General features: G+C 38.6%; 1 protein-coding gene across 4 annotated transcripts in view; it reads left to right on the forward strand.

The window, feature by feature from the left end:
• STK31 (serine/threonine kinase 31) overlaps positions 1-19303 on the forward strand; it is a 37070-nt gene extending 17767 nt beyond the window's left edge. For all 4 annotated transcript variants that reach the window (XM_021388306.1, XM_021388303.1, XM_021388304.1 and 1 more), the window contains 13 exons: positions 2173-2352; positions 3644-3760; positions 4683-4802; positions 5279-5410; positions 5938-6039; positions 6941-7021; positions 7313-7438; positions 8118-8243; positions 8493-8579; positions 9335-9484; positions 11213-11338; positions 13409-13477; positions 17679-19303. In XM_021388306.1, the coding sequence (XP_021243981.1) occupies positions 2173-2352; positions 3644-3760; positions 4683-4802; positions 5279-5410; positions 5938-6039; positions 6941-7021; positions 7313-7438; positions 8118-8243; positions 8493-8579; positions 9335-9484; positions 11213-11338; positions 13409-13477; positions 17679-17900 (1638 nt within the window). In that variant the 3' untranslated portion in view covers positions 17901-19303. The remainder of the gene's footprint in view (positions 1-2172; positions 2353-3643; positions 3761-4682; positions 4803-5278; positions 5411-5937; positions 6040-6940; positions 7022-7312; positions 7439-8117; positions 8244-8492; positions 8580-9334; positions 9485-11212; positions 11339-13408; positions 13478-17678) is intronic.

Here is a 23509-nt window from a genome sequence, read left to right on the forward strand (position 1 = left end):
AGAACAATGGCTGCTGTGTTATGGAGCTGAAGAGATCATACTCTTTTCTCTGGGGCAGCACAGTATTTTCCTCAGAAGAACAGGAACATGGGAACTAACATCTGTCTCACTGAGGCTGTACATCGCAAACCCACCCTGCTGCATGTTTCTTTTAATTTAAGACTTTCTGGTGAGAACTGTTATTGGCTTGAGCTACAGACTAATTCAAACAGCTTCCATCTCAGCTGAATCCAACTGACTAGGACCAAAATAAACAGTTGTTTTTTTAGCTCCCTGCTTTCCAAGCAGTAAAACTGCATTCTTTAATAAGAAGAAAGATGAGTGTGGACATACATATTGTATGTTAGTTTACAGTAGGCTAGGGTGGGCTGAACAATTGTGAGCTTTTCCATGTTAGCTGTCCATAAGCGTGTGATTAGCATGTGGTAGCTTATTCCTCTCCCTTTGAATTCCACATTTGCATATAGTGACTGGTTTCAATGCATGTGGTCCATTGAACAGTCTTTTGTGGCAAGTTGTTGTTCTTCTGAAATCTGTTCCTATATCCTTCTGCTGATAAAGCTGCTAATGCTTTAGAAGAGTATGTTTATATAAAGATAAATGAAAAGAAATAGGACTTAGCTTATAAGACTCTTTTCCTTGAGGACTGTCTGATGGAATACGTGCGGGTGCTCTTCTGGTGTGAGCAGCTCTCTTTCTGTAATTCTGAAAGCATAGCTTACTCATATAAAGCTTGTGCCCCCTGGCTTAGTTGGAAATGACTGTTTTAAACAATCTGTTATACTGGCTACATGCTATTGCAGTGAAATTAATTCTAGAATTTTATAAGATTGTATTTTAATGCCTTTTGGAAAGACTCTTGATGAGTGACTTAAGGTCTTTGACATGTTGCTTTTTCAGTAGCATTGACTGAGTTTGAAAGTGTCTCTGAAGTTGACTGTGGGCAAGTTGAAAACTATTGCATAAGGAGGAGAGAGAAGTATTCTGGTGTCTTTTTGCCTTTGTCTGCATGAGCAAGGTGTTTCTTGGGAAGGCCTACTATACTTAAACCTTCCATCTGAGAAAAGAAAAAAATGAAGCACTACATCTAAGTAAACTTTCATTAGCTCTCTCCAGGATTAGTCATCTTATTGCAGGGAACAACGTGTATAAGTGAAATAGTCCATCTTCAGGATGGATTTTAAAAGCTGAAGAATGCCGCTTGGTACAAAAGCCCAAGACTGTCCAGTCAAATCCCATCCTTCAGGGAGAATTTTACTTTTTGAGCTGTGGCAAATAGCATTTAAACGTCTTTGTAGCTCAAGTGTTTTTCAGCAGGACTTTCTACCGGGATGCAAGGAAGGCTGCCTTCTGTTACGGTGTTTTCTCAAGTGCTAACTGACATAATGACCTGCTTGTTGTTCAAGTCATTTGACTGGTGGTCTTTTCAAAAGTGATTTCTGTTTGCCCTGAGCTGTAGCCTCCATGCCTTTCCTGTATGTGTAACACTGATCTGTTTTCCAATGCAAATCAAAGGGAGGTGTTTAATACATTTGCCAGAATACTTGGCTTCTAGATGGAAGTAAATGTTTCTAGACAGCGAAAATAACTTCAGAGGTCCTTGGAGATATTGGACACACAGATGGTTCTGTTCCATCTGGAGATCAATGTGGCGATGAAAATGTGTCAGAAGAGATTTGCCTAATGACTCTTAATGGGAGGTATCAGTCCAGAGCCGTTCATAGGACATCTGGCTGCTCACCTTGTTTCTTAGTACAAGTTCACTTTGTTTTCTCAGGAACACTGCAAACTGAACTTCTTTTTGCTTTTTGTCCTGATGAACATGGTGTCAAAGTCCAATCTGTGAGCAGAAGAACCTGGAACACATCTGTCATATTATGATCTGTTTTGTTGTGGTCTTTTCCTTCCCTGTTTTGAAAGGCGTATCAGACTCAGTTGTATGCGATTCTTTTCTGCATTGCATTTTCTGATAGACATAACGCCAGTACATTTGACAGGAAAGCAGAATATAAAAAATATTTCACTGAAAGAGGATTTTGTGATAGCGCTACCTGCTGCCACAACTATTTCTTACTCTTCCTGCATTAAGTGTCTTGGGTTTTTAAATATAATATACTGGTAAAAAGTACTATTTGTGTACAGACATGATGTTTTTGTTTGCTTAATGCACAGGGTCTCTCTGTTTCTCTGGAGATGACTTATGGTCAAGTTTGTGAAGTGAATGACTCGGAAGAGGTGTTTCAACAGTTCTTTAAGTGGAAGCATGCTAAAATGGAGGAGTTTATTTGCATTAGGAATAATACAGATGCTGCTTTGCAAATTCTCGCTGACTTGTTCACTGGCATCCTAAAGGTAAAGCAAACAAGTCTGTCTTTTCCTTTGCTGAAAAAAGTGAAGTATGATGTATATAACCAAGCTTGTGTGCAGTAGTCATTGACAGAGAGGGAGATTCTACTGTTCATACGCACAACTAAGCCTTAGCGACAGTACACAGGGAGAAGGTGTATCTTGAGGAACTCAGACCAGGCAAGGGTTTATGCTTCCGTATGAAAGGACATCTTTTGTATTAAGCTAAGTGCTTCTGTGTTACTGTTGTGTTTGCTTTATCTAATCCTTGGGTGACTTAAATATTTCAAAGGATTAAAGTAGTCTTTGGATAGAAACACCTTGTATTTTATTATATGCTAGTTCATAAATGTCTGTAATCCGGTGTAACATCCATCAACATCTAGAATGGAAGTGGATCAGTGATAGATAAAGGTTTTTGTTGTTAGAGAGTGAATGGCTCCCTTCCAGTACACAACTTCAAAGTTTTTGGGAGCAATGTACCATTTGAACTTGACTATGAAAGCTTTTCTTTATTTAAGACAGAATATTTTTGTTATCTTTAGTGAAATACCCATGCTTGACAGGTAAATAAATGAGTGTTTACTGCTTCCTATTACGACAATATATGTTGTACATTAAATACAGAACCAACTTTTCATTGTAGTTCTGCTTGCCAATGTAATAACTCTTGCGTAGATGAGAGTAACAAAGCTTTGCCAAAAACAACATCCAATGCAATTATAAGCTGATCTTACTGATTCTATCTAGTGTTTTCTGTTTCTTTATCTCAAAGCTGTTATTTCTCCCTTGTTTAGAAACATTCAAGGTTTCCTTTTGAAGTCTTTCACTTTACATCACAGTTTATCAGCAGTGAAATAGGTCCCGAAATGCATCTTTATCTCAGGCAGCATTGTATAAAAAAAGCCTGCTCAGCACTGAGAGTACCACAGTGAGCTTTGGTATCAGCATTTTGCATATCACTGTGTGGACAGCACTCATGTTGATTTTCTGCATGTGAGATCCTATAGCAGGAGGATTAGGATTTGTCTGCTGTTTCTTTATTCTTTTTTTCCTTAATTGTAGAGATTAGGAAAATAAAATGCGATCAAGGCAACATAGCTGAATCACAGCTATGTTAGATCTAGAAATTGCTGTATCACTGAAGTATCAGGCAGTTAATGATGATATTTGACATACATTCTGATTAGATCTCCATTAGTGATGGTTTTTGTATTCTCTTCTCTGTCCTTATAATTGAAAGCTAGAAAATACTGAGAAGATAGCAAGGCTGATTTTATTTTTTTGTCTTTTGAAGTGTTTTGACCTGACGTCAGAAGCATCTTCTGATTTAGAGAAAGTTCCTGGTAATGTGGATGAAGCTCTCAAAGAAGTTGAGCAGAGTATTTGCAAAGAGTTGAAGACAGACTTAACAGTAAGTTTTCTTTCTTAATTTTGTTTTCTTTGTTGGGGCAGGAGGTGGGGGAACGTGATGAAAAATCACTCCAGTTGCTCCCTGGAGAGAAAAAAATGTTTTTCAGGCAACAGGCAGCGGGCAGCTTTGGGTTACAGGAACTTAGTTCCATGACTGCCTTAACTAAGAAATACTGAGAAAACTGATGCTTCCCTCTGTAGAAGCAGAGAATCATTCTTTAAGCTGCTCTGAGTTTTGGTGCTTGTGCTGAAAGTACAAGTAATAAGTAAGTTTCTGTTGCATCTTTGTGAATGTTTGTGGATAAATTTACTTTGTCCAGTGTTAGTGACAAAATACTATTCATCTGCTTTTTGCATGGGACAAGTGTTCTTGCTTTACTAGGAATCTTTTGATACTTGCATCAAAGTTTTCTCCAGCTCTTTACCTTTTCTTTTAAGTTTTTCTTCCATTGTCTCAGACCACCCTGGTTGACCAGGACTGCTGATAACTTCTAAGTGAGCATTTTATGTTAGAGTGGTCATGTCAGAAGGTGTTGCACCTGTTCTCTAGTGTAGCATCATACTAAAAGCAAACCAGCATTTTGTTTGCTTGTGCCTGCTATCTGCATCAGAACCAGTGACTGCTTTGAAATAATGGTGGTATACTTTGATGCTTCATATGTATTTGATCATTCTATATTGAAGAAATTTTTTCCAATGAAATGGATTCTCTGTACAGAAGTGCTGTTCAGCTTTATTTTACTGAAACTATTGGTTGATCTCTAAAACTCGCTAACTTTCCTTTTCCAGTGTCTTTAGATGAAAAGTCTAATGTATGAATTTATCCATTAACAGCAGAATTTCTTAGTAAAGTTTTTACATATGAAATGTTATAAATAGTGGGTGACTCTTAAACTTTAATCTTTCTTTGTAATTCAATCTAGGAGCACGATGAGAAGGAGAAGGGAATAATTAGGAGTGCATACAGTAAGGTTATGCATAAAGTTCATCAAGAGCAAAATCTGATCACAGTCATACAAAAAACATATTTGGCCAGTGTTGAGGTTAGTTCTTGACTTATTTGTGTCGCACTGACCTGCATTAGTAATGCTTTCTGACTTTTTTTTTTAAAGATGTCCATTTATCTTTTCTCTCTTACAATGGGAATTCTAGGTGTATGTGGTATGTTGGTTGAACTAGAGTTTGAGAGAGTTAGATGAGACTTCGTTTTGGATGAATACAGTGTTGTGTGTTTGGGTGGCTTACGTGGCTGTGTTGCTGCTTTGCTAAGGCAATGGAAACTAGAATCTGGATTCACTGCAAATCTGTATTAAGTGGAAAAGCTTTAAGTAGGATGTTTTCCAGCAGATTGTGAATGTAATCAAAATTAAACACAATAAAAACTCCATTTTTGGGGGGAAGATTCTGAAAAGTGGTATTCAGGTGGGCTTCAGGCTGTTTCTCTAGTGCATAGGGTTAAAGCATATTAAAATAGAATTCTTTAACATTTTTCTGATTTTTTTAATTATTTTTTTCCTAGTTCAAAGAACAAGCTGAGAAATGGCTGAATAGCAGACCTAATATTGACAACTTATTATCAATTAAAAAAAAAGTGAAAGGTTTGAAGGCCCAGTTAAGATGGAAGTTGACTGAGAAGAACAACCTTGAGGAAGTATGAAAATCCTAGGGGTCTTTTTTTTTCCAAGTTTATTTAGAAACGCTAATTTTGTTCAAATCAGTGGTAACTAGACAGAACAATATGTGCTTTCAGTGCTTTAAAGATGTGTCCTTCAGGTAAAGTTAGGACTAAGAAGTTGCCTGATCTGAATTTTTTAACTGTACATAGCCATTCTTTTCAGTCTCCAGCCACACTACCATTGCTCTTAAGTAGAGCTGAATAACCTGCATTACCTTCATGTCAAGCTAGGAACTGCAGTTAGGTAGCACTTAGAAATCATGGGAAATCCATCACCAAATGCTGCTGCTATGAAGTCGGGGCTGGCTCTGAAGGGAGCTTTTCTGGAAAGGATAGTGATTAGCTTTTAAGAGAATCTTTTGGGTTTCCAGAATAGAGACTGAAATGTAGGCTCCAGAACGGAGACATGGCAGTTGCTTTTTAATCCTGATTGAGTAGATTAGTGTTGTTTGGTATAATAGCAGAATGAGAATTATACACTAACTTTTTTATTCCTAATGCAGTCTGATGATTACAGTGAGCTTGAAATTACAAGAACAAAAGAGGAAATCACTGCTCTGCGAAATAAGCTGCTTCAGGAAGTACATAAGGAACGAGAAGAGTATGTAAGTATTATTTAGGCACCTAAAACAAAGCTGTTTGAGCCCCATCTGCTTTTCAGTTGCTTTTCTGTATGTTGTGGATAAAATAAAAAATGTGATTTCTTCTGTAGTGTTGAGTGTTAAGGTGGCTTTTTCTTGGCAAAATCTCTGGGAGAAGGCAAGGAAGCAGTTATTTGGGTGTACTCTCTTCAGACAGTTCTCCCCTGTATTCTACCAGTCCTCCCCCTTCTCCCCCCACTTAAGGCAGGTGAAGCAAGAGAAAATGAACTGCAGTTCTTGACCAAGAAAAACTGCAGGTGAGAATGTAAGATCAGGTGTAGAAGAGAGATTATTTCATGTACAAAGGGGAAATATTTCTTTATGACTAGGCTAAAATAGGATTTATCCTGAAGTGGAGGAGATCACTATTTCAGTGAGTCCTCCGTATGGAGGGAAGAGCGAAGCCTTTGCCTTGCAACTTACCTCTGCAGACACAGCATTTTTGTGTAATAGTTACCTTGCATTATAGCTATGAGGGGTCTGGAGCTCATTTGAGTGTTTTGGTCTGTGTTACTACTTGATTTCTGTCTTTCTCCATTTAGTCTTGGTGAAGTTGTGCCTTTTTAAGCCTACTAAAACCTGTTGTCAAAAAAGGGGAATACTGTAGAAAAAGTGGTCCCCTTTGGGACCTTAATGTTAGTGGTTGCGCCCTTAGAGCTTTTGGAAATCTATCTGTATTGAACTGCTGTATTAGTGGGAGGGGTGGGTTTCTTTGGTACAAAAAAAGTGGTGGTGTTACTTTGGTGCTGCTAAAGGAGGTACAAACACGTGTATACCTTGTAATGTCCTGCATATGCTTTACAAATGTCAACATCTGTGATGTCAGAAGCTAGTGACCTAAAGCTGCTTTGTTTCCTTCGTTCAGGAGAAACTTGCATATTTGGTACAGAAATGGTTCCCTGAGCTGCCCCTTCTTTATCCAGAAGCAGGAATTCTAAGCTATATGGTAAGCATGGATTGTGTTTGAGTGCACTGTCAGTTATTGTTTAGGGCACTACTATGGCTTTTCATTTCTTCCTGCCCATCCTCCTAGGTTCAGTATTTTGATAACTGCCTTGCAAATGGCATCTAGTCTGCAGCTAGACTCTTGCTGACCGGTGCTGTAACTTTAACAAGTCCGCACCGTGTTTGTGCTTTGCTAAGTTGTTTGAGGAAGAAGAGATGGTCAAAGCCTGTGAGTCTTACCAACTGTTAATGCTGTGCTCTGACCCTGGCTATGTGTGTACGTGTGCTTCAGAATTCAGGTGGACTTCTGTCGCACAGCCTGGAGCGAGACCTTTTAGATGCTGAGCCCATGAAGAAACTGAGCACAAAGCGGCCATTAGTGTGTTCAGAAATTCAGGATCAGAAGGTTCTTCTAAAGGTAATGTTAGTCTTGGCTTTCAGGCTGCAGGTGAGATCTTGGCTTGTGAATGTGCTGATTCTGAATTAACTCTGATGTTTCTTTTCAATTCCTGCATTCAAAAACCGTTTTCTGATAGTACTTTTTTTTTATCAGGGCCTGTAGAACACATGATCTCCATCTGGATTCTTTCCCTGTTGCTTATTGATTTTTTTTTTCCACTTCATTTGAGGGTGGCTGTAGTGAAGAGTGCTTCCCTTCTGCTGTTTGTTTTCATATTTGGTGGGCCTTGTAACTTGTTCGTTCCTCTTGTTTCTTTTTGCAAATGCAGGCTTGTCTTCCAGGTGATTTCACTGCAAAACTCCAGGAACTGCTGCTTTTCCTTTGCTCTGCTTCTTTTCCAATGTACTCACAATTGTAAATCCAAGGGATATGGTACTACGGGAGGCATAGTTATAAAAACTTGTTCTGGACTTAATATTTTCTTAAATGAGAGACTTGCTCCCTGTTTCATTAGTACAGATTTCAAGTGTTGATAAATGGACACAAGAACGATGACATTTGGAATCTAGTTTTTTGTAAATAGAAAAGAAAGTTATTTGGTAGAATGTAACAGTATGCCTTTCTTTAACTCAAAGTGTCATGCGGTGATGTTACAGGCATTAGAAATAGGAGCTTGGGTATTTGTCTTGTTTTTCAGGGATACTCTGTAGATGTGAGCTCAGAAGCCAAAGTGATAGAGAGAGCTGCCAAGTATCACAGAGCCTGGAATCAGCAGAAGGAGAAATCCAGTTTATTGCAACTGTTGTTTCTTCTTTTCTGCAAGGCAAGATTCAAACCTATAATGCTGGTGGTTTTTTGTTTATGCTGAAAGACTTGGAAGGTGGACTTGAGGTTTTAATGTATTTAAAGTTGGATCATTGAGTCAATTTATTTTACTTTCTGACCTTACTTTTATCTAAACTATTTTCTTAGTAAACATAATCAATTGATTCATCACGGATCTAGTGCGTGTACAACTTTCCAGTATTCCTGACATTTGAAATAATATATATTAATTTTTTTCTTGCTGAAGTCTGATCCACTGGTGTATTTAATGGTCCCATACTACCCTGGAGCAAGTCTGACTGCTTTACAGGCTGATGCACCTTTAACATTAGAAGTAAGTATAGCTACTTAAACTATCAGAGTTTTCCTTTTCAAGTGGTTGGACTGTACTCGTACGATTTTGCTGCTGCTGAAGGTGTTTCAGCAGTATTCTTGCTTTGGTGGCTGATTCTGACTGTAGAGTTGCACGCAGTAGGTTGACTAGCATTTTGTCAAGCAGTAGACTATAATTTTCTAAAAGATTTTGCTTGGATTCACTATTTCATGAAATCAGTGCCTCAACTGTATTACTAATACGTTTAAATATTGGAGTGAACATGTCAAATTTGTAAGTGTGGGCATTCTTGTATTAGAGTTTAGAGAACTTGTTGGGTGGGGAGGAGATTGTTTTTTGGGAGACTGGGTGTGTTCTTCTCTCCCCTCTCGTTCCTTTCTATACACAGTTCATTGGCAGTTTGGCTACCCAGCCCTTCTCAAAGAAGTGGTAGCCAGAAGCCAGTACAATTTTTTTTCCCTAGTTCTGTTTGATGGCTTAAAGCTTGTGGTTGCTAGCATGCAGGCACTTGTAAAGATGCATTTCTCAAAGCATGTTGCATGGATTTTTAAAATTTTATTTTCAGTTTAAATCTCTGTTTCATATTAGTGATTTGTTAATCAGTGATTGCAATTTGTTTTTGACTGACTGTGCAAGTCATCATAATCTCACTAGGAATTAATCCATACTTTATAAAACAATTACCAGAAATGTTGTGTTTTGCTTTGGTTCTCCCATATCTATCTTTGTAATAAGCACCAAAATTAAATCACCAGGAGACATTAAAAGTGATGAAAGGAGTGGCCCACGGTCTGCAAACGCTGCATGGAGCTAATATAGTACATGGATCTCTGCATGGAAATAACATTTTTGCTGTGAATCGAAAACAAGGAATTGTTGGAGACTTTGACTTCACTAAATCAGAGGTAAAACAAACAAAATTACTACAGGTTTGGGTTTTTATTCAGTTATGTATCGAAGATAAAGCACATCTGAGGTTTGTAGGATATGTTTATAAACATCGTGCTCTGCAGCAATTTCTGTCTCAACTTCTGATTAGCACTGGGCAGCCTGTGTCTTGCTAAGATTTTTGTCAATATGATCTAATCTTGGAGGGCAAAAAAAACCAAGTATTGAGAATGGGCCCAGTTTAAAGAAAGCAGTGGAACAGAAAAATGTAGAGGTTGCAGTACGTCTTACCTGGCTGTCTTCTATATTTACTGGTTATCAGCAGCAGCAGAGGTGAGAGCAACAGCTTGTGTTAGAGGAAAGCTCCTGCCATGGGCAGGATTACTACCCACCAGATCAGGCTGCCCAGGACCCTCCAGTATGGCCTTGAGCACCTTTGGGGCTGGGGCATCCACAGCTTCTCTGGGCGACAATAAGTAATGGGGTTCTGCTGTGCATTTTAATCTCAGCATTTGGTAAACTAACAAGAGTGCATGTTACCTATATAAATTGACCTGTATTTATATGTATTTCTTTAGTCCTTAGTTTCTGTAATGAAGAAGTTCATAGTTGTTTTTGGGGAAGATCTAGGAATACAGTTTATTAGCTTCTCTTGTATTTGCAAATCATTGTTTCAGTACTACTATATATTTTTACTCTCACACTTTGACCTTTTGAACACAAGTTGTCTTAAGCGCATTTTTGTGCTAGAGGTCTGCTTCATGTTTAATTTTAATAGCAATATAAAATATTATATTAATATAATACACATTAATCTTATGAAGTGTGTGAAATGTTTGGATGACAAAGCATAGCTTTCCTGAAATGAATTGCGATTCTTAATGTGCTAAGGAGAAGTGTTTTCAAAACTTTTACAGCTGAATTCTGAAAGGTCATGCTTATTGCAGATGGTGTCATCTTGAAAGTTGTAAGAGCTGAGGAGGGCTTTATCTCTCTTTATTCCTCCCTGTGGGTGTATGAACTGGACTGAAATGTTATAATAGAGCAGGAAAGTGTCAGCTGTGCTCCACAGCCCAGTTTGTACCAAGTCTATAGATGGTGCCACAGTATTGCACAGTGACTGTACTTCCTGTGTGGTCACTGCTGATCAGCAGAGCTGGTAACTGTTGTGTTGCTGAATGCTCTTGGCAGTGTAGAAACCAGTCTCCTTCAGTTTGGCTGTAATGGGTGCTGGCTGTGGCCACGAAGAAGGAATTGGAAGTTGGAGTCTAGCTTGTGTTTTTTCCTATAATGTGCTGGAAGCCAGCAGGGAAAAAGCAGCAAGTTTCACCAGAAGGGCAGAGAAGAAGAAATGGGAAAGCTGGCGAAACTGATAATAGAACTAAAATTTCCCAAAGTAGTGCTGAATATCTTTAAACGTTTTCTATTATTTTTTGTCATTTGAGAAGTGTTGCACTTTGTGTTCTTTATCACCTTTATGCCCTTTGATAGTTCTAGTATAGAGTAAAATCTGCCAGCACTGTTCTATTACAGTTACAGATGATAGGTGTGTGACTTCATCTTCTACTTCACACCCTTTTTTTTTTTTTTTCCATCAGTAAAGGAGGATTTTATGCTAACAGCAAAAGAGCCATAGAATGTTGTGGTTGAAGTTGGCTGACCTGTTAAAAGGGAGAGGGAGATACCTCTGCTGCAACATGCTGTTGGTCTCTCTTGAAATTCTGAGTACAGCTTTTTCTCCATAGGAGCAACGTGCTGCTGCAGACACAATGGTTATTGGTACTCTGAGCTTGGTTTCTCCTGAACTGAAGATAGGACAGCCGGCTTCTCCAGCCTCTGACATGTATGCCTATGGCTGCCTTCTGTTCTGGGTATGTTGCAGCTTATGAGAGTTTCTGATAAAACTACTGTTGCAGACGTCATGGGTAGCAATAAATGAATAAATGTTATTTTCTGCTTTGAAATACTTTGGAGAAATACCCATTCGTATGGTAGGATGGGTTCCTGGACAACCTGATCTAGTACTTGATCTAGCGGTTGGCAACGCTGCCTGTGGCAGAAGGGTTGAAACTGATGATCCTTGAGGTCTTTTCCAACCGTAGCTGTTCCATGATGATTCTGTGATATTTTGAACTAGATGATGGGTGTGGAACATTCCAGATATTAAGATAGAGCAGAAAGCAGTGCCTTTTTCCTGTGACATGTACAGTGTAACTTATGTGGAAGGTAGTAACTTGACCAAGAACTGTTGCTGTTCCTCATGCTGTGGGTTGTCAGTTCTTGCTACTTTTTCATTGGTTGTGAGCCTTTTCTCCTTCTTTCTTATACCCTTGCCCATGAGGAATTGCCTTTGTCTTCCCTATTATTTGATTTGAGTAGGAACAGGACTTCCAGGTGTGTGTTTTGTTTCTTGTGTGATGTGTCAGGGAGGAGGAGAACGTAGTCTGCGTTCCTGCTTTAGGTTGTATGTTACACAGCATCTCCTCTTCCTCCTTTTTTTCTTCTGGTATTGTGTTGCTGTTTCCTTAGATCAGGGCATCGATGTCTTGTGTTCCAAATAGAAAACTTGAAATCTCATAGACTATAAAAGTCATGAGCTACCCAGCAAGTGTTGATATTCTCTTGCAATGATTTTGCATGGGCGCTTGGTACATGGAAACTAGTTCACTGAGTCCCACTTGGAGGTCCAGGTGCATCTCTGTAACTTCTTGGGAAATGTGCGTAGTTCCATCAGCTGCACAACATGGCTTTGTTAATCCCTTCTGTGCCGCAGGATCTGTAGATGCTTTGTAACAGGGACATAAACTGCATGTTAATTTATATCCCCTACCAGTTACCTGTACTGAGAAGAGAACCCTTGTTCATATAAAAGTCCTACCTCTTTGCTTCCTTCCCAATTTACGAAGCAGTTTCTTAAAATTAAAAAAACTTTCTATGGAAATAGATAAACTAGAGTATAGCTTAATATTTGTAATGCTTATAACTTATTAATAAGGTATGGTTTAGTTGGAATGTTTTCAGTACCACTCAGGTCTTTGTCTGTTTAAAAAAAAAAAAAAAATTCTTAAAAGCCAAATTCCAGGTGAGTAAATGAAAAAATGAAGCCACCAGAACAAATGGTAATTGCTGGCTCTACTCAAAGAGAATATTTGGGATGCAGCAATATCTGCAGTCTTTTGAAACCCCATCCAAGCTTTCCGGGTGAATTTTAGAGTAATCCATGTGTATGTAACTGATCTGTAGTTCAGTCTTGTTGTATTGATCATTTGATGGAAAATTTTAGCTTATGTGCTGGTTCAACAGTTACCAGTTTAATGACAGATATCTGAAATTGTGTTCTTCGATGAACAGCCCTGCTAATTCTGAAATGGAGACAGTGGTTTTGTGAGTTCTCAGAGGCTCTTGTGTCACAAGAGGCTGGCACTGACTAAAGATGTGCTTCTTCCTCCTATCTTTGTACGGATCAGAGGCATTTGCAGCTTAACTTGCAAGCAGAATTTTGCAAAAAAGCTATGTATAGGCATAGTTGTGGGCAATAGTAGAGGGCTGGGGAAATTCTACTTTGTTTATGGGTGTAGGATTCACATTCATCTGTTAAAGCGCGTTTAATTCCATACTCCATAGTGCGGAGTATGGAATTAAATGTACAGCTTGGGCATGGACTTTAAGTCATACTTCAAAAAGTCCATTTTTTTGGACATCTGATAGTTGCTTTTCTGATACTGTATTTTTATATTGGACTTTTTTTATATTGTTTCCGTCCAAGGGCACCCTGAGGCCCCTGTGTATTTTTCCCTATTGTGAAAACACAAACAAGTCTTCCCTCATCAATTTTCCACAACAGTTCATTTTCACTTAAAATATGGAATCTCCCTGACTGGTATTTGCTTAAACTAAAGGAAAAAAACGGTGTTACGTACTATGCATCCTTTAATTTACAGCTCTGCGTTCAAAACCAGGAATTTGGCATAAAAGAAGATGGAACACCTGAGGTGGATGCAGTTGGCATGGTATGTATATTATCTGAGGCAGATTAGACAGGTCTTATTTTGAGATATCAATTCATAATTTTTTTAAGTAAAAAAAATTGTAATTTGGATTGAAAAAGTGTTCTGACTTGAATATTCAAAATAGCACGCACAAGTAAATGATATTTGATAAAGTAGAGAACTCCAGAATTTTCTTAAGTATTAAGTTATCTTCAGAAGAACAGCTTCTTTGCACATAACTTGCTATCCCTCGATTAAAGACTTGGAGATAAATAATTGAGATTTGTGCCTCAAAGAAGAAAATAAAGCTAGGAACCTGTCTTTTCTCAAGTCAAGGAGGTTGATTTTGCTCATCTGTGTTTTACTTAATAATTGCACAGTTCTTGAGCATTAATTAAACAGCCAACTTCCAGTTTAGTCACTTAATTGCAGTTGTAAAATTGTAGCATGCTCTTGGTCTTTTGCCCATTTTCTCTTTTTGTGTGTGTGAAATGTAAGCTTTCCCCTCCCTCTGAAACAAATCCAAAGACATAAGAGAACCTCACACGATATGAACTTCTGTTGCTGCTTTCACTCTCTTCTGCCAGCCATTGTTCTATGCCTGTATTAGCATCAGCAACTGTTGACACCTTGAACTGTATTTTCAGTCTGTATTTTGAAACTTAGCGTTGCCCAATGCCTTGATGGTTCTTTTGAAGGTAGGAGTAGACCTGTGTGCCTTATTTCCTGACTTAGGTCTCCAGCTTTTGAAGTTGATCCTTTGCTTACGATAGGAAACTTCTCATGGATGTTAATCGTAGTTAGATGATTTTATGGCCTTCTCTAGATCTTTGTTAATCTGACTACTTCTCTTTCCTTGGGTTTATTTTCCATTGTAGCTCTTTTCCATAAGCTTTCTGCCTTGTTGCCAGGACTTAAGACCTTTTCTCTTGCCTGCTTTTAACTTCTACCTTTGCTGCAGGTGCTTCCTTTTTCTTCTGATATCTTAATGTAATTCCAACTTTTGTGCCACCATTCATAGTTGAAAGAAATTCCTGGGGAATTAATGGACCTTCTTTGAAATCACTTGCCTCAGACTTATGCTGTCCTTGTTCTCTTCTAGTTAGTGACTACTTTGCTGTTGTTCTATGTCCCTTCCATCTCCCTTGATGGGTGACTCTTGTATTTTTTTAATCACTGGAGAGCGTGCTTTTTCTGGTGATCTTACTGCATGTGTTAACTTACTGCTTTGCTTTTGAGATTTGAGAAGGCTGTGAAACTCTTTAAATTGTCTTACACTATTACGAAAACCCTGCAGGCTGTTTAGTTTTGAAGTGAAGAATTCCATAGTAGACAGAGTTCCCTAAGGAACATAGGGAAGAGCTAGAGGTAAGTCGTCTTATTACCCAAAGGAGAAAAATATTTTAAATGGAAAGTGGAGAATGAAACAGCAGAGTTGCTGTTGGTCAGGTAAGTTTTGGTTGTTTAGGAAGGGAAAACAAAACTGATAATAAATCACTCTCTTGATTGGTTATACTTCTGTATTAATGAAATGAATGCTTTGCAGAGATATCTGAGATAACATGGGGCAAAAATTGTCTAGATTTTCTAGAGTTTTGTTTGTTCTGAACTTAGCTTATCCTGTTTACTGTGTTTAGGTTAAGAAACCATACGAGGCAGTCCTAGACTAACATAGCTGTAGCTCTTCCAGCGTTCAGGCCAAGTACTTTGTGTTATTACTGCATAGCCCAGTACTGTAAGTAATTTTATTAGATTGCTTATCTCCTCTACTGTATGTCTTTTTAGTAACATTCAGCCATGTTCTCCAGTGATGAAATTGCTGCTGCTGAAGCACAGGACTATGTACCAAATTCCTTTGCAAAATTAATTCAAGTGTGATGCTATCATGAAAAATAAATTAAAAATGTGGCATTTGAGCAGTGAGGTGATCCTGTAAATAGTATTTCTTATTTCTCATTATTGGTTCTCAGTTTTTAATCAAAAATTTAAATGAATCTCATGAAATGTGTAGTATTACAGGAAAGAAGAGTCAGTACTTCATGAATCACTAATAGTGTGAACTGCAGGATTTAAACTTTATTCCGTAAAACTTGCACTGGCCAGACGGTTCTGTACATCATTTAGGGTTATGTGTAATAATTATGTGTAATAATCCACAGATACTGAAAAAATTAAGTTTTCATAAGGAAAACTTATTTGAGGAAGTAGAAGAGTTTCTACAGACATAAAAATAGGAATTGATTCAATTCTGTTTTCCATAAGATTCCTGCATAAGAAATAGCCAGTTTCAGCTTATCATACTTCTTTTTTTCTTCCACAACGGGTATGTTCTGAAATCCTAACAACTACTTTTATCAGAAGGACTAATATTCTTCTTTATCATTCTTAGATTGCTTAATTCTTTCACTGATGAAAAGGACCTTTTTTAACCTTGACGAGTGATACAATCATAATCAATACATCATAGTTAATTTTTAAGAATTCTTCCTTGGTAAGTGTGGATGCATGTGCACCAACTACCAAAGTTTGTTGCAAAGCAGTCTATTACCTACAATTCACAGGAACACCCATGAGGGTTTACTAAGAACTGTAATACTGATAAATATATTCCAGCTGTTTCTTGAGGAGTATCTTAGACCTCTGGCTGTTAATCCTTGCCCCAGTTCTCGGGGAAAATGTATTTTGCTTTTAAGGACTTCATCTATAATCAGCTTATTCAGAATTAATCTCCATGCCCATCTGCAAGCTCTTGACAGGCTGGGAATTTCTCTTCCATCTCAGTCTTGTGCCTAGAGGAATTATACACCTGCATCCAGTAAAATATTTATTGTTTTCCAGAAATGTAAAATTGATGCAGGAAGGTAGCATCAAGCTTCAAAAAGGGGATATTAATTTTAGGTAGCTCTTGAGTAGGAGCAGTGATTAGAGACAGCATCTTGTATCTACCATTTAGTCATGCTGAGCTTCAGTGTTTGACGTACGTCAGCGTTCAATTTTGTAAATTTAAAAGAAGATGTAAACAAGACCGAGTAAGCGCAATGAAGTGTTCTCGTACAGCAGTATTACCTTAAGGGATCAGCTTTCAGTTGCAGTAGTGTGAGAAACTGATAAGAAGGGGAAACTTGTTGATGAACACTTGATATTTTTGTGAAATGGGAATACATAAGCATAAAACTTCTCAAGCTCTATAAATGCTTGGGCTTTCTTCATCTTTAATTCTGCTGAGGAAGCGTATAGGCACGGTTTACCCCTGCATTATAGTGCATGGGATGTTTGAATGCTTTTTTTCTAGAGGTTCTCCTTCAAGCACTTCTAATGTCTTGTAAGCATTTTGAAAATCCTTTATGCCCGAATGACCAATGGTTTTCAGATCTCATATTTTCACCCAGATTTCCAGTTTTTTGGGGTGAGGTTAATTTTCTTGAGTCACTTGACTAGTCAGTGAGAGTAGGAAATTGCTGACTTGCTTCTGTCTTCAGGCTTTTGACAACTTGGGTACATTGCATCACAGATTCTCTTTTGTCTGAATGGAGTTTCTGTGAGAACTGTACAGGTATCTCGTGCTTTGTTGTTTTATTGAGCCAGGTTGGTGATGATGCTGGTTTGTAGAGGCTACAAACTATCAAGTGTTCTTGTGGAAAGACTCCTTTTACTCTCTGTTTTGGTAATATGTCTTTAAGTGAACATTTAAGCGTTTCTTGCAGCCCCCTTGTCAGAATCCAGTGCATGCCCTTCCTCAACAACTGATGCTTATGTGTTTGTGTAGCAGCTGTGTTCTGGTGTTTAAATAAGCAGTCTATCACTGTTTATGTTCTAAGCATTTAGATATGTAATCCTTCTGAAAAATACAAAAAACATAAGTGTAAGTTTATGGTTGAATTGCAAAACAGCTGCTGTTGATTTAGAGCCCAACTTTGGTTATTGTAGAGAGATGAAGTGATATGATAGTTAAAAGTTGAAGCTATAGGGGGTCAGTGGCATTGGTTCTGTTCCTTCCCAGTAAAAAGGCAGAGTTCAGTATTTCTCTAATCTGTAGCAGTTCATGGAGCTGGTGTTTAAAACACAATTTTTGCTCTTCTTTGCTAGTTCAAAGTTGGTCAACAGGGTGCTGAAAACTTGCTTTTATTGTGCAGTTATGAGACTTGTTCATCAAATACTTGGTTGTTATTTGGAATCATGTTTGTTTTGCTTGCTGATGAAATTCTTCTTCCTCTGTTTGTAGGATGATAAAGTTAAATCTCTTGTCGTGAATTTGTTCTGCGGTAACAGACTGACAGCTGAGCAGGTGTTGAGGGATGAGTGCTTCCTCTTAGTTGATGCCATTGCAGTTCCTTCACAAGCAGGTGAAGAGCATGAGCCGCGTGAGGAACGTGATTCTGAGAAGGCAGATGAAGAGGAAGATGCAGTTAACTCTGAGAAGAATGCAGTAAACCCTGTTCAATAGATAAAGAACTTGTCCATCAAGTGTTTGACACTTCTGTTTTTGTTTTTGACATCAGTTGTCCTGATTTAAAATGTCAAAATATAAAAGGTTTGTTAGGTGCAGTCTTGTTTTGTGAGGTTTATATAATCACTCAGTTTTAAGTACATATTCTGTGTAAGAGTTCAGAAATATGTGATTTTTCCTTAATCTGTTAGCCTTCTCTTTGTCTGTTATGTAGCCTTTGAGTTTTCAAAGCACAGTTTGTTAATGCCAGAATTGTTTAAGATTAAGCTCTAGTGACTTACTTCTGTATCCAGTTTTATATCCCTCTTCTTGCTGCAATTCCAGAATATGTGTTCCTGCTAGACATGCTCTAGGTTGTTAGCTTTTTAGTTAAGCTTTTTGTTACTGCAGCCAACGTATTTCCTACTGCAACTGTCTTCAAGATTTAAGAAAAAAAAAAACTGGCAACTGGTCGTGAAATTAGAAAGCCGGCTGCCTCTTTTCTCTTTCTGCACTTACAAGATTTCTAAATAGCAGACGTTTCAGTTGCTTTTTCAGTGTTGCTGTGCTAAGCAGAATACTGTGCACATGTATGTTGCAGAAATCACTGCTTATCTGTTCTGCATGTGTATATAATCTGTTCTTAAACATTGTTAACTATGGTTTCCATTTTGAGCATGTTTACTTGCCTGCAGTGCTTTCCTCTTAGCATTACCTTTGAAAGAGTTTTGTTAGCTCTTGATAGGAAAACTGTTGCTTATCTTTAGTTTTCCTTCTTTCTTGGGAGGGGGGAAAGGTTAATGTTCAGAGTTTCTGTAGCAATAGATTTAGCCTCTGGGTGTTGCTCTTGGACAGTGCTGTTGGCAGACTAGCATTTTGTAGTGTTTTGCAGAGGAATTATTGAAGATGCGTGCTGTCAGATGAAGAATGTAAAAATTTGGTGTGTAATGGGCAAGATGCAGCAGCACGGAAACCGGGAAGCCCTTAGGTACAATACTAGTCAACAGCAGAATATATCTCTTTGGCAGTTCCTTCTCTGATAACAGGCTGGCTTTCCTATATCACCGTTCTTTACTCAAAGTAGCATGTAAAATGTCTGGTCCTATTTTCATTGAATTGTATTGATTTTTGATTTCTATTGTGTATATAATACATGTTATTAAAATGCTTGTTAAAATAATTTGGACATTTTGGGTAGTGTGATTAATGTATTTCTATTACTGAAATCACAGAAGACTAATGTCTTCCTTTTTGTCAGTGAAAACAACTGTGAGCAGTTCTGTGGGATACTCTCCAATTGCTGATTGAAGCCTTTTGCTGTTGATAAAGGCAACTTTAATGTTCAACACTGAACAGAGATTGTAACTCTAACCTGATGTTCTGTCATGTAATAAACTTTTGCCCTATTTTCTGCACCAGTTTCCATGCAACCTGAACTGTTCTTCTTAAATCCCACGATTTCTAACTTCCTTTGTTTTCTGAAACCAGAAGTTTCTGTTTATGCTTGACTGAAAAACTGCAGTCTTTTCAGGATCTCTCCACCAGATGTAAGTAATCTGATTTTTACATGTGGAGCCTAACATAAGAGATCAAGTTATTTATAAAATCTGCAAGTAAGCCTTTGAAAACTAGTGGTATGTACAAGTGTCAGAGTCAAACTGTCAGTGTGAGAAAAGTGACAGCTTTTCTATTCAAATTAAGTGTAGATTAAGTGGTGACAGTCCTACAGTGTCACTAGTTCTGTTTATTTCTGCTTTGACCTTCTCTGCAATGTAGCATTGGCTTTCTTTTCCTTCATTGTTTACTAGAGGTCTTAAGAAAGCATGTTGGTTCAGTGTTGCACAGTTATCCTGCTGAAGTTGCATGCTAATCCACTGTGACGGACTGCCTGCTGTTTAGTTTGAGGCACACCTTTTTAAACGGCTTCTCTTCCGTCTGGAAGATGGGAACTTGAAGACGCTGAAATGATACTTGCTGTAGATGTAGTGTCTCTACTAATTAGCTTTTTCTACTAAGAAGCTCAGGCTAAACTTCCCTCGCTCTTCCTTGCTACCAGTGTTCTGCAGTATTAAGCAGTATCCTCATGCAGACCAAGAGGCTATGTACTGCTTCCTTTTGGCACACGACAGCAACTGACCTTACTTCTAAGACATTCATATCATCTTATGGCCTTTAGTGGTGAACCTGTAGTTCCAACTCAAAGTACTGACTTTATTTTTTTAAACTGAGTGCTGTAATTTTTTTCTTTATTCAATTCTGTTCTCTCTGCTCCCCTGGCTTTGGTGTCCACCGTTCGTGTGTCTGTATCAGTCTCAGCTTCTCCACTGGACATCAGTCAGCTACCACAGTCACCTTCTAATCTTTAGATCTGGTAAGAGCCATATAAGAGGAAATACTTTCTTTAGGCATGTATAAACAGCCACTTGCTGTGACTTTACCCAGCTTATCCTTTCTGAAGAGGACCTTTTTAGGAGGTATAGAGAAAGCAAAGGCTTTTATCTTTATTGTTTGGGTGGAGCTGTAGGAATAACCATCTGGTCATTTCTTGAAACTCCTGCTGTTCTGTTCACTACCTCCTAAACTGCTTGCTCTTCAGAATATCCATAATAACTTTACATCTTCCATGTAACTTGCTGGTTGCTCTACTAGCATTTGACGTTTCTGCCTGTGTAGTTTTTGGAAATCTGTTTCTTGTACTACAGAATAGTTTTCTGCAAGTAGAGTCCTTATTAACATTCACTGGTGTAACAGGTTTTCTCTTGATGGTGGCTGAAGTATGTATAGCCTGTAGGTTAAATTACTTTGTAGCAGCTGCCTCAAGGACTTTCCCTAATTGAGGTCAAGATTTATTTTATCTGCAGTTGCTTTATTTCCCCAGCTTGAAAGGCAATACCTCAAGATCACACCATGTGGATGCATCTTCAGAAGGAACACAGAGTCAGATTTTTTCCTCTTTTGTCTGGTGTCTCTGTGTGTCTGTAACACCATTAGGTGGAGAGAAACACTTTTCTTTGCTGTGAGAAGTGAAGTTCATTTGCATTTGTTATACTTTGTGTTGCCAGCAGCTAGCTAACTGCTGCAGATGAAGACCCTTCTACTGCTGAGCAGAGCTTGGAAGGCTTGCCAGAACTCACTGACACATTTCTTCATTTGTGGGTGTAGTGGAAATGCTAAGTCACAGCTTGAACCAGTGATTGAGTACCTGGTGGGAAGGCAGGGCCAATTCAGTGGAGCTCAGGTGCAAGCAATACACCTGAGTGACTGAAAGGGGTGGAGCCAGGATCCACCCCTTCCTAGACCTCATTTGAGGGTTGGTAATGGAGGCAAGGGTATCTCATCTGGAGATCCCTGCCTATTTGAAGACCTTACAGGCCTTCTGAAGGTAAGCAGCTTTTTTCCCTTATTTTTGTGCCCACTGCTGTTGTGTCTGAGCAGATCCTCACTTGCTGTGGTCTGGGATTTTGCTGCTCTGCTGTCTTGCTGTGCTTTCCATTGCATTACAGTGGTTTTCCAGCTATTCAGCTTTCCTGTAATTCGTATGACTGGTAGTGTGGTCAAGTAGATGGGATCTGTTGTGTTTCCTGTTGATGGTTCCAGGATGGACCAGAAGTTTTTTCTTTATGTTTTGAGTGTGGAATTAAAAGTCTAATCTGTCAGTCTGGTGCCCCTCTGGCTTCCTTACGATCTCCTTTTCCAACTCAGTGGCCTGGTGCTTCAGCAAAGTCAACAGGCGTACCTGTATAGTGGACATAATGATGTGGGACACTGGCAGATTCGGTGCCTCTGGAAAGGGAGTCCTTGTTTGAAGTGCAAGGAGATTCTCTGTAAGCCCTGGGATTTTAAGATGCAAGGTATTAATTTTGCAGATGACTCAGCAGAACATCTTGCCCTTACCAGCTGTGACTTGGTTAGTCTGTTATCCCAGGTGTAGTCTAAGGTACTCAGCAGGTATGTGTTGTGGCCTTTCAGGCAGTATAGGGCTGCATGTAGGTAGTTCCAGGGGCTGAGGGAGCACTTACAATTGCTTCTCCATCACTTACTGAATCTTTTGTACGTTTCTGTGACATCTCTTTCTAGCCAACTTCTTGAGATCTTCTGTTTCCTGACTTCAGCCTGGTAATATAGTTTGTGCTCTCTGGTCTGTGAAGTTATTACCAGAACCTGATAATCTGTGAAATGAAATTTCTTAATAGTGTTGCCACTGTACTGTGTGGTAAGTTATTCCTCGCCAAGGCAGAAGCAGACTAGATATGTGGGCAACTCCTGAAGAAGAATATAAATGTTATGCATCCACTAGAAAGTCTTTTGAGTGTCTCAAGGTTTGGTAGAAGAATTTGAAGTGATCATTAATCTGCTGCAAATGTTTATGCTGTGTTTGCATGAATCTTAGTAAACTGGAGAATGCCATGTACTGTGTGAGCCCTGCTGGCGGAAAGACTGTACGAACACCTAAGTGCGAGTGTGTATGACTAGGAGAATTCCTTTAGAGAAGTTAGATTGAAGTTACTTTGGTCCAACTTCTGAGATGAAAGCTGGATGAATACTCAGAAGTAAATGCCTGCTGAAATTGTTATCAGAAGATGCATGTGAAGGCTGCTAGAACTGTGTTTTTAATAATAAGTATTTTTATTTGAAGACATCTTTTTTGTGTTAGAATAGTTTAAAGCTGAAGTCCACTCTTGTGAAATACAGGTTTATTCTATCACAACTTTCTTCTTGTAATTTTAAATACCTGTCAAAACAGTGATTTCACAAAAGCAATGCATGCTAGTTTTTGAAGGCTGGTTGTTGCCAGTGTTCGTGTTATGGGTATGCAGTTATTATGAGCTCATCAATCAGACTTCTGCCTGAAATTTTTATGCTCTCTCCTTGCCAGCAAGAGGTGGAGCTATTGTTCAAGTCGTATTCTGGCTGTCTCTTTCTATAGAGGGTAAGTGTTTTGTTTTTCCCTTATGTGCTTTTTTTTTTTTAACTATTGGTCTAAGGATTGGCTGCTGTGGCTACATACTTTCTATGCACCTTTGTGTGATCTTTTGATGAAATAATAACTTATTGTACTTCCATGTTGAGTTTTGCAGTATCTGGATATACTTCAGGTTATACCTCTTCCAGTTTTCTTCTTTTCAGTTGATCTTGTGATACTTTTCTGTAGAGTTGATTCTGGATTGAGAAACTCTGAGGCATTAGAGTTAAAAGTTACCTTTCTTCTGCTTAAAAAGGAAACTATAAACTATGATGCCTCTTCCCCTGTTGTGATATACATAATTCTGGTAATAGGATCTCCCTAGACTCAAAGCAAAAACTCTCTTCCAGTAGTCCCCTCTCTAGCACCCAGAATCTGCTGACTTTCACAGTGTTTGAGTTCCTACAAACTGATGTTCATCCTTTTAAGGCAAGCATACTCCTTCCTTTTGCAGTATGTCAGGTAATGCTCAGAGGAACACTGCTGCTTCATCCTGGTCAAACAGGTTACGCTTCTGTTTGTGCATTTTTTCCATGTATGTATTTTGAGTCTAATATCCTTGTTGCTCTGTGCTGTACCTCACTGCTCGGGAACTGCTCTTGTGGACCTGCTTATTGGCAATATCTGTTCTTCACTCCTCCCTTTCTCTGACAAGTTACCTGTT

The sequence above is a fragment of the Numida meleagris genome, chromosome 2 (assembly GCF_002078875.1).
Source record: "Numida meleagris isolate 19003 breed g44 Domestic line chromosome 2, NumMel1.0, whole genome shotgun sequence".
Classification (NCBI taxonomy): domain Eukaryota; kingdom Metazoa; phylum Chordata; class Aves; order Galliformes; family Numididae; genus Numida; species Numida meleagris.